At 37.7% G+C, this 13,757-nt stretch overlaps 1 protein-coding gene across 1 annotated transcript in view; it reads right to left on the bottom strand.

Moving 5' to 3' along the window:
- Nucleotides 1-3,537, bottom strand: part of CCDC152 (coiled-coil domain containing 152) — a 47,991-nt gene extending 44,454 nt beyond the window's left edge. The window contains exons 1-2 of the mRNA XM_078004694.1: nt 3,451-3,537; nt 128-233 (exon numbers count right to left, since the gene is read on the bottom strand). Of these exons, the coding sequence (XP_077860820.1) occupies nt 128-233; nt 3,451-3,537 (193 nt within the window). The remainder of the gene's footprint in view (nt 1-127; nt 234-3,450) is intronic.
- Nucleotides 3,538-13,757: the final 10,220 nt, after the last annotated feature.

The raw sequence follows: 13,757 nt of genomic DNA, 5'->3' as shown, positions 1-13,757 counted from the left end.
GATGATAGTCTGGAAAGCTCTATGTGGACTTAAAATACTTTACAAATATATGGTGTAATATCAATCACTGTTGTACTGAAAAACACTTTCATTAGAATTAGCATTCCTCAGGCAGCAAATAACTAACCTTCTTTAATTGAGACCTCCTTTGCTTGCATTACTTTTAATAGACAGTTTGTCTTTTCCAACTGAATATCCAGTATATTGTTCTTTCCATTGGTTTCTATCATTTTCTGTAGAAGAAATAGAATACTTATTATTAACAAATCAATGCTGCTAGTTTAATTTTTTATTAAGTATATACAGACTAATGAAAATACAAACCACTTAATATTTGAAAGTCTAATAAAAAATACATATACAGTCATGTACTACATAAAGATATTTTGATCAAGAACAGACTGCATATATAATAGTGGTGTTGCCCTCTACAAGTGTACCAATTTTATCTTTTATACCATGTTTTTACTGTATCTTTTCTATGTTTAGATATACAAATACTTACCATTATGTTACAATTGCCTCCAATAGTCATTACAGTAACATGCTGTCCAGGTTTGTAGCCTAGGAGCAATAGGCTATACCATAAAGCCTAGGTGTGTAGTAGGCTACACCATTTAGGTTTGTGTAAATATATTCCATAACATTCACACAATGACCAAATTGCCGAATAATGCATTTCTCGGAACATATCCTTGTCATTGAGCAATGTATGACTGTATTTTAAATAAGCCCACTTCCCAATTTATTTTTAAATGAAAAAGTAACATGGTAGAATATTAAAACAGACTAGCATTTATAAACGAAAAGTAAAAATATGATCTAACTTGAACCATTTTCTTTCTAACTATTCAACTCTCAGTCCCATGGTTAACAATTCCTTATATATGTTTCCAAAATATTTTATGACTGTATAGCTATAGAAAGAAATCATCTTATATTCTGTTCTGTGACTTGGATGTTCCGCTTAGTACTATTATCTGGGAGATGATGTCATGTAAACCCACATAGATCTACCTCATTGTTTGTTTTTGCTTTTGTTTTTGAGACGAAGTCTCACACTGTCTTCCAGGCTGGAGTACAGTGGGGCAATCTTGGCTCACTGCAACCTCCGCCTCCTGGGCTCTAGCAATTCTCCTGTCTCAGCCTCCTGAGTAGCTGGGATTACAGGTGCACACCACCACACCCAGCTTATTTTTTGTATTTTAGTAGAGACAGGGTTTCACCATGTTGCCTTGGCTGGTCTCAAAATCCTGAGCTCAGGCAATCTACCTGCCTCGGCCTACCAAAGTGCTGGGATTACAGGCGTGAACCACCGCACCCGGCCTACCTCATTCTTTTTAACAGCTACATTGAGTTTCATTTTTGAATATGCTGTAATTTATTTAACCAGTCTCTTACTGAGAGAGAGAGAAAGAGAGAGAGGCCATATTCTACTTTTTGTAATGAATAAACATTCTTGACCATATCTCTTGGGTGTTTTTTTGAATAGTATAAGCCTCCATATGCTCTTCAAACAGCTTCAAGAATCAACTCATGAACAGTCTTATGTCATCTGTATCTCTATCCACTTCCCGAGTCTCACCACTTTTGAACTGATCTCAAAGCAACTCTCTGACATTATGTTATTTCATCTGTTAATGTTACCATCCATATGTATCTCCAAGAGATGACTGTTTCAAAATATGGCCACAATACCATCATCACTTCAAAAATGAACAATTATTTCTTATTTAAAGTGTTTAAGAATATGACAGATATTCCCAAATTAATTTGCAAAATCATTGCACTAACTCCTTTCCCACCAAAAATGCTTATTCCTTTCTCTTTTATCTCTTGTTATATTAGGAATCACTCAGTTAAGAACACTTAACTTCACTGTTTAAAAAAAGTTCATGTTACTTCAAAATACCCACGATCATAAAAATTCTTTCATTATGACATTTGTGTGTGTGTGTGTGTGTGTGTGTGTGTGTGCGTGCTGAGGAAAAGAAGGAATAGAAAAGAATTATAAGAAAAGAAGAGAAAATAGAAGTAGTCTCCCTCCCACTCTTGCTTCACAAAGTCACTCCCCAATTCTTTCATTTAACCATCTACATTTTTCAACAGCTTTTGAAGGCAGAGGGGGGAGGATAAACCCAATATACACTTGTGGGTTTGGTCTACCATTTGTCCAGAGTTGGGGAGAGAGACTTTAAATGGCTTTGCTTTTAGGCAAAAGAGAAGGAAAATGGAACAGATAGAATAGGAAATACTAAAAAATGAGTAGTTATAATAACAGATTGAAATATGCATTTACTTCAATGTTTACTAAAACCATTCCTGAATTTACGGACAATGTAGGCTTTCTTTTTCTTTTCTTTTTTTTTTTTTGAGACGGAGTCTCGCTCTGTCGCCCAGACCGGAGTACAGTGGCGCGATCTTGGCTCACTGCAAGCTCCGCCTTCCGGGTTCACGCCCTTTTCTTGCCTCAGCCTCCCAAATAGCTGGGAATAGAGGAGCCCGCCACCATGCCTGGCTAACTTTTTGTATTTTTAGTAGAGACAGGGTTTCACCATGGTAGCCAGGATGGCCTCGATCTGACCTCGTGATTCGCCCGCCAACGTGCTGGGATTACAGGCGTAAGCCACCGCGCCTGGCCTGGACAATGTAGGCTTTCAAGTATAGCAATTCCCTTTTATCCATGGAGGGATATGTTCCGTGACCTCCAGTGGATGCCTGAAACCACAGATAGTACTGAACTCTATATATACTATATTTTTGCCTCTACATATCTAACTATGATAAAGTTTAATTTATAAATTAGGCACAGTAAGAGGTTAATAACAATAACTACTAATAAAATAGAACAACATACTGTAGTAAAAGTTACATAAATGTGGTCTCTCTCTCTCTGAAATTATCTCATTGTACTGTACTCATGCTTCTGATAACCAAGGTGGCTACCAAGGGACTAATAGACTAGTGGTCTATATAACATGGATACACTGGTCAAAAGGATGAATCACATCCTGGGCAGGACTGAGAGAGACAATGGAAGATTTCATCATGCTACTCAGAATGGTGCAGAATTTAAAATTTATGAATTGTTTATTTTGGGAATTTCCCATTTAATATTTTTGGACCACTGTTGACCTCAGGTGGCTGAAACTGTAGAAAGCAAAACCTCAGATAAGGGGACTACTATATGCATTTTCTGTTTAACTTTGGCAAAAGTACATAAATTATTTGTTCCCCTGTCCTAGGGACCTTTTGATGTATTAGTATAAATGAGTCAAAGCCAGATATATTTTAAACATGGATTTTTAAAGTGAGAGAGAAGAGCATAGCAAAATATATTATTATCTTGATCATTTTTTGGTACATTTTTCTTTCTTCCCAACTTCTTTCCTTGGCAAAATCTGTTCCATGTATCCCTATATACTACAATTGTTTTCTATCTTTACATACCTTTTCTATCTGTGAGAAGTCATTAATAAGTTTGTCAAGATTCACACTGCTAATCTTTTTCATACATCCTTCACTGCTTTGGTCCATGTCTGAAAGTAGTAAACAGTAGATAGTGTTAAATAAATAAATAAGATCTAAAGCACCACAATAGTGTTCATAGCTCAAATACTAATATTTCTATATTCAACTCATAGGGCATCTACTTGGGCTCCATTGCACTCAGAGAATTTTTGTTATAACCAATATTAACAGTGGTCAAATGCATTGTCTTTTCCACTCCTTACCACCCACACCCCAGTTGACTTATTTAGATTTGTTTCCTTAATGCATTAAAACCTAATGCAATATTAAATCTGAGGCATGACTTTTAACTGTAATTATTCTTAAATTAAGATGTTAAAAATACTTGTTTAACTATCATGTCACAAATATTTTCAGCTGTTATGCTTATTTCTTATATTTTGTTTGGTAAACTGGTAAATAAAGGACACATGGAAATTAATGTGTTCAAAGCAATCTCTCTGCGTTTCTATTGTCTTGTAGTTTTGTATAAGGGATTAACCTTTGGGGATAGCCAGCTAACTGCTGAAGAATGAGAGTTTCAGTTTTAGTCCTATGAAACCAATCATAAGAAATTCTTCAGAATCCCAGAATGTAAATGCTAGTTACTTTGCAAAAGTCAGTTTATCTGTTCTGACTGGATGAGTTTACATCTTCAGATGTAATGTAAACAAGTATGAGACACTTGTCTTTAGATTTTTCTCTAGCAAAGAAGAAAGCGAAAATACAAGTTTGAAATTTAGGGATGTTAGGTTGAGGAAAAAACATGAACCCAGGTATGGTGTGTGAAAGTGGTAACTAGTCTAAAGTAAAATGTAAGTAAAATTCTTGATGTAGTTACTCAAAGCAATTTGGGGGCATATTATTGTTTAAAAGGAAGTTAACCCAAACAGACATTGCTTGACAATATGTTACTTCATCAAGATATCTCATTTTCTTCTTTTGAAATATTATTTTGCGTTAGCAATTATTAATGGTTTTTAAATTTCAGAGAATTTTAGCTGCATATTTTGTTTCTTGAATCATTATCTCAAATTATTATCTTATATATGATATATGCAAGTACAACTATATATAAAATCCCTTAAATAGTTAAAACTTGATCCTTACAGCAGAAAAATATTTGTAATAGCCTCCCATGATAAAATAATTAAAAATAATTAAAAATAATTGCTATTTGATAGTACTGTTATTTTTTAATAGTGCTATATGGTAATCTGAAGTAGTTAATGGAAGCTCTCTCCACCCCCAACTTTTTTTTTGGTACCTAACCTTTTAAATATAAAAGGTGTTACTAGGGTTTTGTCTCAAAATCTGGCTCTTGAAATAAATACATTTAAATTTGAGCTTGATTTTCTCTCAACTTCTTCCCCCAAATAAGACCCTGTTATTTCCTTACAAAACCATCACTAATATTCCATTTGCTATCATTGCATGATAGCCCTTTTGCCATACTGGCAGAGCCAGGCAATTCATTTCTAGGTATCTTAATCGTCTGCTCTTCTGATTTTCTAGGTCAAGATCCTTTCAGTGAATATAGTCTTGCCCTGTGAAATTCGGTGACAAGCTGGTGATTCAGTGCTTGTAAAATTCCTTAGTAAGCAGGATAGACTGATTTGTGACCTTCAAGGCTCAGTTTCAGCCGTCCCCACAGGCAAGTGATAGTCCCATTTCCTTCTTTGTCCTCTTGGCTGCTGGCTTCAACCATCCCCACAGGACAGTGACAGTTCCATTTCCTTTTGGGTCCTCCTGTCTGCTGGCTTGAGTCCCACAGCTCCTCCTCTCCCCTACCCCACACGGTTGGTCCTTTGCCGCTCGCCCGCCCCACGCTCTGCTCACCTCTTCTTCCCTCCTCGCCTCCCCTCAAGAATTCACTCTCAGTCCTGAAGGTTGGGTCCCCTGGCTCCCTCCGCGGCATCCTACTGTCCTTAGGGACCTAGCAGAAATAAAGGATGGGGCCGAGCACCCGCGGATGTGAGAGAAGTGCCTGAGACAAAAACCTGTATAGACCCAGAGCACTGTAAGGAGATACGAAGAAAAGTATCTCTATGGAAAAAGCGGGAGTTTCGAACTGCTTTCTAGCGTCCTTAGCGGCCTAGCAAAAACAAAGGATGGAGGCCGAGGACCCGCGGATGTGACGGAAGTGTCTGAAAAGAAAAGCCTGTGTGGACCCAGAGCACTGTAAGGAAATACGAAGAAAAGCATCTCTATGGAGAAAGCGGGAATTTCGAACCGTCAATAGAGTTCGGAGTGTACCTGCCGTTGCTCCCAGTTTCTCACAGTCTCCCTTGCCGCTGCCTCTGGGGCCTGATACAACCCTGAATGTCGTCCCCTCCTCCGGAAGCCGGATCCCCCAACAATGGGCCCGCCTCTCTATGGGCCTGCCCTGTGCACTATGCCAGAGCTCCTACCACCAGCAGTTCTTACCAACTTGGCCCAGCTCCCCTCAGCATCTGCGACTGCTTAGGTATTTTCATGTGGTTTCCAGAACACAAATCAACACCGGATCAATAATAGTTTCCCCAACCAAAGAATAAATCACATTGGGTGTTTTGAATTGTGAGTCAGCGCCACTGAATAAATAATTATGCATATCTATTTTTGTAACTTATAAAATTGACTTTTAAAATTCCAGAGCCAGTTAATAGATACGATTTCCCATCTACAGAGTTCTATCTTGGTAGCTTAATGATAAGGGCGTGGGCTCTTGCGTGGATTCAAACTCCAACTCTTCTCTTTTTCCGTGGGTGATAGTGGATAAGTTCTTAATTTTATGCACCTAAGCATCTTCATCTGTATAAGAGATTAATTATAATGCCTGCCTCGGCCGGGCGCTGTGGCTCACGTCTGTAATTCCAGCACTTTGGGAAGCCGAGGGGGGTGGATCACCTGAGGTCAGGAGTTGGAGACCAGCCTGGCCAACATGGTGAAACCCCGTCTCTACTAAAAATACAAAAAGTAGCCGGGCGTGGTGGCGGGTTCCTGTAGTCTCAACTACTTGGAAGGCTGAGGCAGGAGAATTGCTGGAACCCGGGAGGTGGAGGTTGCAGTGAGCCATTAAATGAAGTGATGCATTTATAAGGTGCTTAATGGAGATCCTTGCTTAAAGTAAGCGTTCAGAAATCTTAATTATTAGAATTTTTAAATGTTGTTCAGTAATAGTGTGAATGTGAATCCACTGCCAACTTTGCCTCATCTGCTTTTGTTTTCTGAGTGGGAGATGGGAGGTTTATTTTAGTTAATGTGATTTTTTGATAGACTCCAAAATTCGGCAAGTGAAAAAATATGAACAGTAATAAGATAACCCATACTTCACTAGTTGAAAGGTAGTATGGCATAATGGCAAGAAAATTAGATTAAAGTGGAAAATAGTAGGGTGTAGTCTTCACTCGGCTGTTCAAGTAAGCTTTCCTTAACATTAGTAGCAACACATAGAAATATCGAAAAAGGCCCGCTGAATTGTGGGTTCTACCCAATTAGCAAATATAAAATGTTCCATGTGATTCATGTCATAATAACTTTTGAAACAAGCCCATTTAAGACCATAAATGCTAAAATTCTACATTCTCCATGAGTCATTCACTGATCGTATCAATCAACTGTGACCTACCTTTCCTTACTCTATGGAACATGCTAGCCTTTTGTGGCATTTGTTAAGACTGAGTTGATGTATTACCTCTTTTGTTGTATTTATTATTGGCTCCTTGGGGGAAGAAACTCTATTTCTATACACACACACACACACACACACACATATACACACACACACACATGCATGTAGGTATGTACATATTAAGTTCCACCTAGGCCCATCCTTGGCAAATTTCAAGAGTCCTTTGAAAATATGTGGTGACTAGAATGTGTAAGGTGGAGAGGGAGCTCCCTAGATCCTCTGCCTCATCTGTACTTCCAAATCTTCTGGATGTCCAACATTTGAAATACAGAGGCTTTGACTATCTAATGATTTTGGGATGTAGCGACTAAGAAAGTTGGAATATAATACACACACACACACACACACGTACATATGTATATGTATATATTTCTCCATAGAGCCTACCGTAGAGAAAATAGAAATGAACCAACACATCAGGAATAAATCAGAAAAGTTTAGCTTAATTTTTCTAGTTTAGAAAGGGTCGCAAGTTTATCTTCCAGTTTATAGATGTTAGCATTTTTTTCAAAGAATTCTAGTAGGTTTAAAGTATGTCTTTCAATGAGAAACTAAACGAAGTTGTCATGATTTCATCTTTAAAAAGTGAATGCCTTTCACGGTTGTATTCACAGTCTTATTCATCAGTTATCATCCAACTGAGAAACAGAATTCATCAAATATTTGCTCAGAAAATATTCATTTTTGCTTACTACTTGGATGTGGGATCATTCATACACCACATATCAGCAAATGCAATTTACTCATGTAGTAAACTTGCACATGTACCCCCCAAAGCCCAAAATAAAAGTTGGGAAAAAAGAAAACATTTATTTTCTGATTGATCAAGGATTTATTGAATATATATTTTAAAACTGCCTGGAAAACCAAAAGAGAGAAACAAATTACATTATTTTGTCATACTAACAAAGAAAGTAACACTGGAATCCATTTAAAATACCCTGATTTGGAAGAGAAACACACATGTACCTAGGCAGCTGAAAAAAAATCAGAAGCTACTGGTTTATGTACATAAGGATCTCAAAATGAGTGATACATTGATTTTTTAAGGCTGAAAACAGTTTCACTCATTAATTCATTCTGAAATATTTAAGTATTTACAAAACAGCAGCTGCTGCAAGTCTAGGCACTAAGGAGAGCAAAGACAAATAAAAGACTCTCCTTTTGCCTTGGAGCTTACAGTCTCAAAGGAGAAACTAGCAGAGGATTGAAATCTAGTATATGTTAGTGGCAATATTGCTCTGGCATTGGAATCTCACTTGATTATTTTAGTTACTATCACCAGCAAGAAAATATTATAGTGTTGAACAAGAAAATATTATAACAAGAAAACAAGACAATATTACAACAAGAAAATATTATGGTGTTGCTGCCATATCACAGCAAATGTTTATAAGTGGTTTGGCTAATCTACTGAGTCCTTTGTTCCAGCCCTATTATTTAACTCTCTCAATATTCTTACCTCTGTTTAGGCCATGTTTTTTGTCTGTTGAATCAAATTCACCAACTGCTAAAATTTCAGGTCACTTTCATTTCCATGAATATTTATTTAAAAATGCTACATAAAGGAAAAAACCTACACAAGGTGAAATATAAATTAGAAATTGAAGAGCAGTAGAGAATATAAAAGAGAAATACACTGGTCTATAAAGTTTTTATATTTCTGCCACAAATTTAGCTTTGAATTTCCTGATGGTTGGAATAAAAAAGGATACAGGCTTAACTACTTAGTTTATTTATTTATTTTTGTAAAAGAGGAGAAAACATACAAGTTTCTCAGGAGGAACCATGTTCCCTAACTTCTTAATTTTTCACATTAATATTCATATAGGAGGCACTGGATAATTTAATAGGCAATTTCCTCAACATTAGCCTGAGAGTAAAGGTGGAAATAAATTTTTTAAGACACTTTCAAAGTATCTCTACGAAAAAGGCTAGATTGGATCAGAAATGGCAATCATAATGAATCATGATCTAGGCCCCTGCTTTTCAAAGTGTGATCTCTGCACCAGCAACATGGGCATCGTCTGCGGGCTTGTAAAAATGCGGAGTCTCAGACTCTCTATCCCATTACTACTAAATCAGAGTCTGCATTTTAACAACATTACCAGGTGGTTCATGTGCATATAAATGTTTGAGAAGCATTGATCTTTTACGTACAAAGCTTTTAGAATTTTTTATTTCTTTCCTTTGCCTTTTTAAGATTATCTGTAATTACACATTTATTTATTCAAGAAATACTTGTTGAGCACCAACTATGTCCTGAGGTCTATGAGAAAACTAGGAATAAATAAAACAGATGTGGCCTCTGACCTTAGAGGACTTATAGTTTAAAAGGGAAATAGGTAATACATGAGTAAATTACCTATACATAAAATTATAATAAGCGCAAAGAAACACAAATCTATGATATCGATTTTAAAAGTGAGTGGGAAGTGCTTTAGATATAGTGATTGAGGACAGTCTCTGAGTAGGTAAGATAAAAGTGAGACCTGAAGGGCTAACATTTTAATGTACTCTTCAGGTCTCACTTTTATTTTATCTACTCAGATAGCCCTTCAGGTCTCACTTTTATCTTATCTACTCAGAGACTGTCCTCCATCAGAATGTTAGCTGTGGGTGGCTGGGCATGGTGGCTCATGCCTGTAATCCCAGCACTTTGGGAGGCCGAGGCGGGTGGATCACTTGAGGTCGGGAGTTTGAGACCAGCCTGGCCAACATGGTGAAACCCCATCTCTACTAAAAATACAAAAAAAAGGAAAAAAAATTAGCAGGTGCCTTTAATCCCAGCTACTAGGGAGGCGGAGGCAGGAGAATCCCTTGAACCCTGTAGGTGGAGATTGCAGTGAGCTGAGATCACGCCGGTGCACTCCACGCTGGGCCACAGAGTGAGACTCTGTCTCAAAAAAAAAGAAAAAAAAAAAAAAAGAAAAGTTAGCTGTGAGCAACATTTAAAGGCTAGAGTTAACTTTAACTTTTACTTGATCTCTTGATGCACTCTCTCCCTCCCCTGGTTTCTCTGTGTAATTCCCATATTTCGGTATCTGCTTCTGGACTTGGCTTCAACTGCAACTTTGACTTCCAGTTCTGTAGATCTCTAGCTCTCAGCATTTCCTGCAGTGATTAGGTAAAATACATTCCATGCATCATTCTATGACCCAATGGAACACTATTGGTTAGACTCACCCCCATCCTTTTCCAAATGGACAGAGGAATTTGAACATGATTCTAAAATAAAGTCTAAACCATGCAGTACTTGGATTACTTTCCCTGAAACAATCCTATTTAGATACATAAATAGTCCATCTTTTAATGAGCTTCTATTAAGAGTAGAATCAATGTTGCTATCTGGGCAGAGTTTGTATTTTTGGATGAGGACAGGAAGTAAAGTTATTCTACTTCATTTATTGACATAAATATACTTTAGATAGTGAGTCTATGGTAAGGGAGATATTTTTGTGATAATAAGATAGTCTAACCAGCTCTCAATGGCCTTGTCAACAGTTACTTGGAGGTGGCTATGTGGTACTCTTGAAGAAGTCAGACTTTTTCTCAAAATTTCATCTTAAGTCTGTTCAAGTACATAAACAAGTGATCCATGATGGCTTCGATGTCATAATAGAGCATAAATTTGACAATTTGGGCCTAAAATATTCCATTGCTTCCAGAGAACATCAACTTTTTCATAACCTACCTTCTTAGTGATAACATTGTTGGTGGGGGCAGGTTAATGAGCCTTTCCACATTCCTAGCTTCAGATCCTGGCTCTGCTCCTACTAGTTGTGTGGTCCTCAGCAAGTCAATTTACCTCTCTGCCCTTCCATTTCATCATTATAAAATGAGAACAAACCTCTGAAGATCAGGATAAATGTGTCAAACCTGGGTTGGCTTTGAGTAGGCCAGAAATAAATATTTGTTGAATAAAAGAAAGAATGAACAAATGAACAATGCTAGTTCCTATATCAGCAAGCTATTGTGATAAAATAAAACATTCTAAAATGCAGTGTTGAAACAGCCATTTATTTAGCTCACACTATTTAAGGTCAGTGGTTTAAACTGGGATCAGTTAGGCAAGTTTTCTAGTCTTGGCTGGGTTCTTAATGCATCAGCAGTTAGCTATTGGTTAGGAAAGTGGCTAAGCTAGTTTTACTCATCTTGGCTGAGCTCTCAGTCTCTGGAGACTTAGTTGGGATCACTCTTGTCACTTTGCCACTTGGTCTCTCATCCTCTAGCAGGCTCAGCCAGACTTGTTCTTAAGGAGTTTAATCATCTTGAGAAAGAAATCACAGACATGCAAGGCCCTCTAGAGCAGTGATCCCCAATCTTTTTGGTACCAGGGACTTGTTTCATGGAAGACAAATTTTCCACAGACTGGGATGGGGGGATTGTTTCAGAATGATTGAAGCACAATACATTTATTGTGCACTTTATTTCTTTTATTATTACATTGTAATATATAATGAATAAGTATACAACTCACCATAACATAGAATCATTATGAGCTTATTTTCCTGCAACTAGATGGTCCCGTCTGGGGGTGATAGGAGACAGTGACATATCATCAGGCATTAGAGTCTCATAAGGACTGCGCAACCTGGATTCCTTGCATGCACAGTTCACAATAGGGTTTGCACTGCTGTGAGAATCTAATGCCACCACTAATCTGACAGGAGGTGGAGCTCAGGCGATATTGCAAGCAATGAGGAGTGACTGTAAATACAGATGAATCCTCGCTTCCTCGCCTGCCACTCACTTCCTGCGGTATAGCCCAGTTCCTAACAGGCCACTGACCAGTACCAGTCTGTAGTGTGGGGGTTGGGAAGTCCTGCTCTAGAGGACCAGGTTCAGCACTGGCCTACAGCAACTTCCACACATTCTATTGGTAAAAGCAGGGTACAAGGCCACCCAGACTCAAGTAGTGAAGGAACAGACTCCATCTATTGATGGCAGGAGCTGCAAAGGGGGTAAATACAGGAAGGTAATAATTATAGCCATTTTGCAGAAAGTTTACCAATAATTACCCTTACATAAACCTGTCAAAATAACATAGTTTCATTATGCAGGCCTAAGTAAAGGGGGAAAAATAGTTTGTTGTATTTGTTTACAGAGGTCATCTGCCAAATGATTTTTATGTAAGAAAAATTGAAATTTGGTCATTCATCCTAATAGTAGTTAGCAAAATAAAATAGCTTTTGAGATAATCCTTTTTTAAAAAATCATCTACATATAGAAGTGTACATATCTTCCTATGCAGTTGTCAATATTTGAGCAATATTAAAAAAGAAATAGAGAAACTGTAGAGGCAGGTGACTCTTACAACACAGTGAACACAATAGCAAAGACTTGGAACCAACCCAAATGCCCATCAATGATAGACTGGATAAAGAAAATGTGGCACATATACACCATGGAATACTATGCAGTCATAAAAAAGGATGAGTTCACATCCTTTGCAGGGACGTGGATTAAGCTGGAAACAATCATTCTCAGCAAACTAACACAAGAACAGAAGACCAAATGCCATATGTTCTCACTCATAAGTGGGAGTTGAACAATGTGAATACATGGACACAGGGAGGGGAACATCACACACTGGGGCCTGTTGGGGGGTGGGGGAGCTAAGGGAGGGATAGCATTAGGAGAAATACCTAATGTAGATGATGGGTTGATGGGTGCAGCAAACCACCATGGCACATGTACAACTATGTAGCAAACCTGCACATTTTTCACATGTACCCCAGAACTTAAAGTATAATACTTTTTAAAAAAAAGAAAAAGAAGACCACAGTGAACAGATCCAATTCGGATGTGCTTCACCCTCTGACTCCTACAAAAAAAGTAATTCATAGCACTGTCATTAGTGTCTCCAGAAAAGATTATAGTAAAAACCAAAACAAAACAAGCGAAAAATGAACAAATTGAAGCTAGATATATGAATAGGCAGTATAAGACACAGGAGAGTGTCTATAAACGTTGAGGATTTCATATCTTCTTGAAAAGACACTTAATCAGGTTAGAAAGGATCAAGATTTTGTTTGATGAGCCCAAACCCTCAATGAGAGGCCTACTCTTTTCTTTGCCATTTTACTTGTTAATTCAGTTAATTCTACCTAAGGCAACTGCTTTCTCATCACTATAACCACATCTTTCTACTGTACACAGGTTGTGCCCACTAGCCTTAAGGAATCTTTATCTCTCTCTCGGATCCATTTCTATGTTATGAAAATGAAATTATGGCAAATAAATGCAGTGTGACTCACATAAAAGAAAGTATGAAATAGGAAATCACTACCACCAATGCTGCAGACCTTGGAAGTGTCTGTGAGTCTTCTTCATCATTCTCACAGAAGCTACCAACTGCCTCCTCGTTCTCTTCTGGTCAAGTGTTCTTCTCCAACATGAAATGAAAGATACTTTCAAAACTGTGTTCTTGATACGTGGTACACAGAATCTACAATTCCGTCTCAAATATATAGCTTTGAAGTCACACTGAAGTTTAAATAGACTTCTACAGGTATACCTAATCACAGGATCTGATAGTGTTCCTATGAAAAATACATCCAGAATACTCAAC

The sequence above is a fragment of the Macaca mulatta genome, chromosome 6, assembly GCF_049350105.2.
Source record: "Macaca mulatta isolate MMU2019108-1 chromosome 6, T2T-MMU8v2.0, whole genome shotgun sequence".
NCBI classification, from domain to species: Eukaryota; Metazoa; Chordata; class Mammalia; order Primates; family Cercopithecidae; genus Macaca; species Macaca mulatta.
The sequence above is the reverse complement of the archived record's forward strand: the minus strand, read 5'-3'. Positions and strand labels throughout refer to the sequence as shown.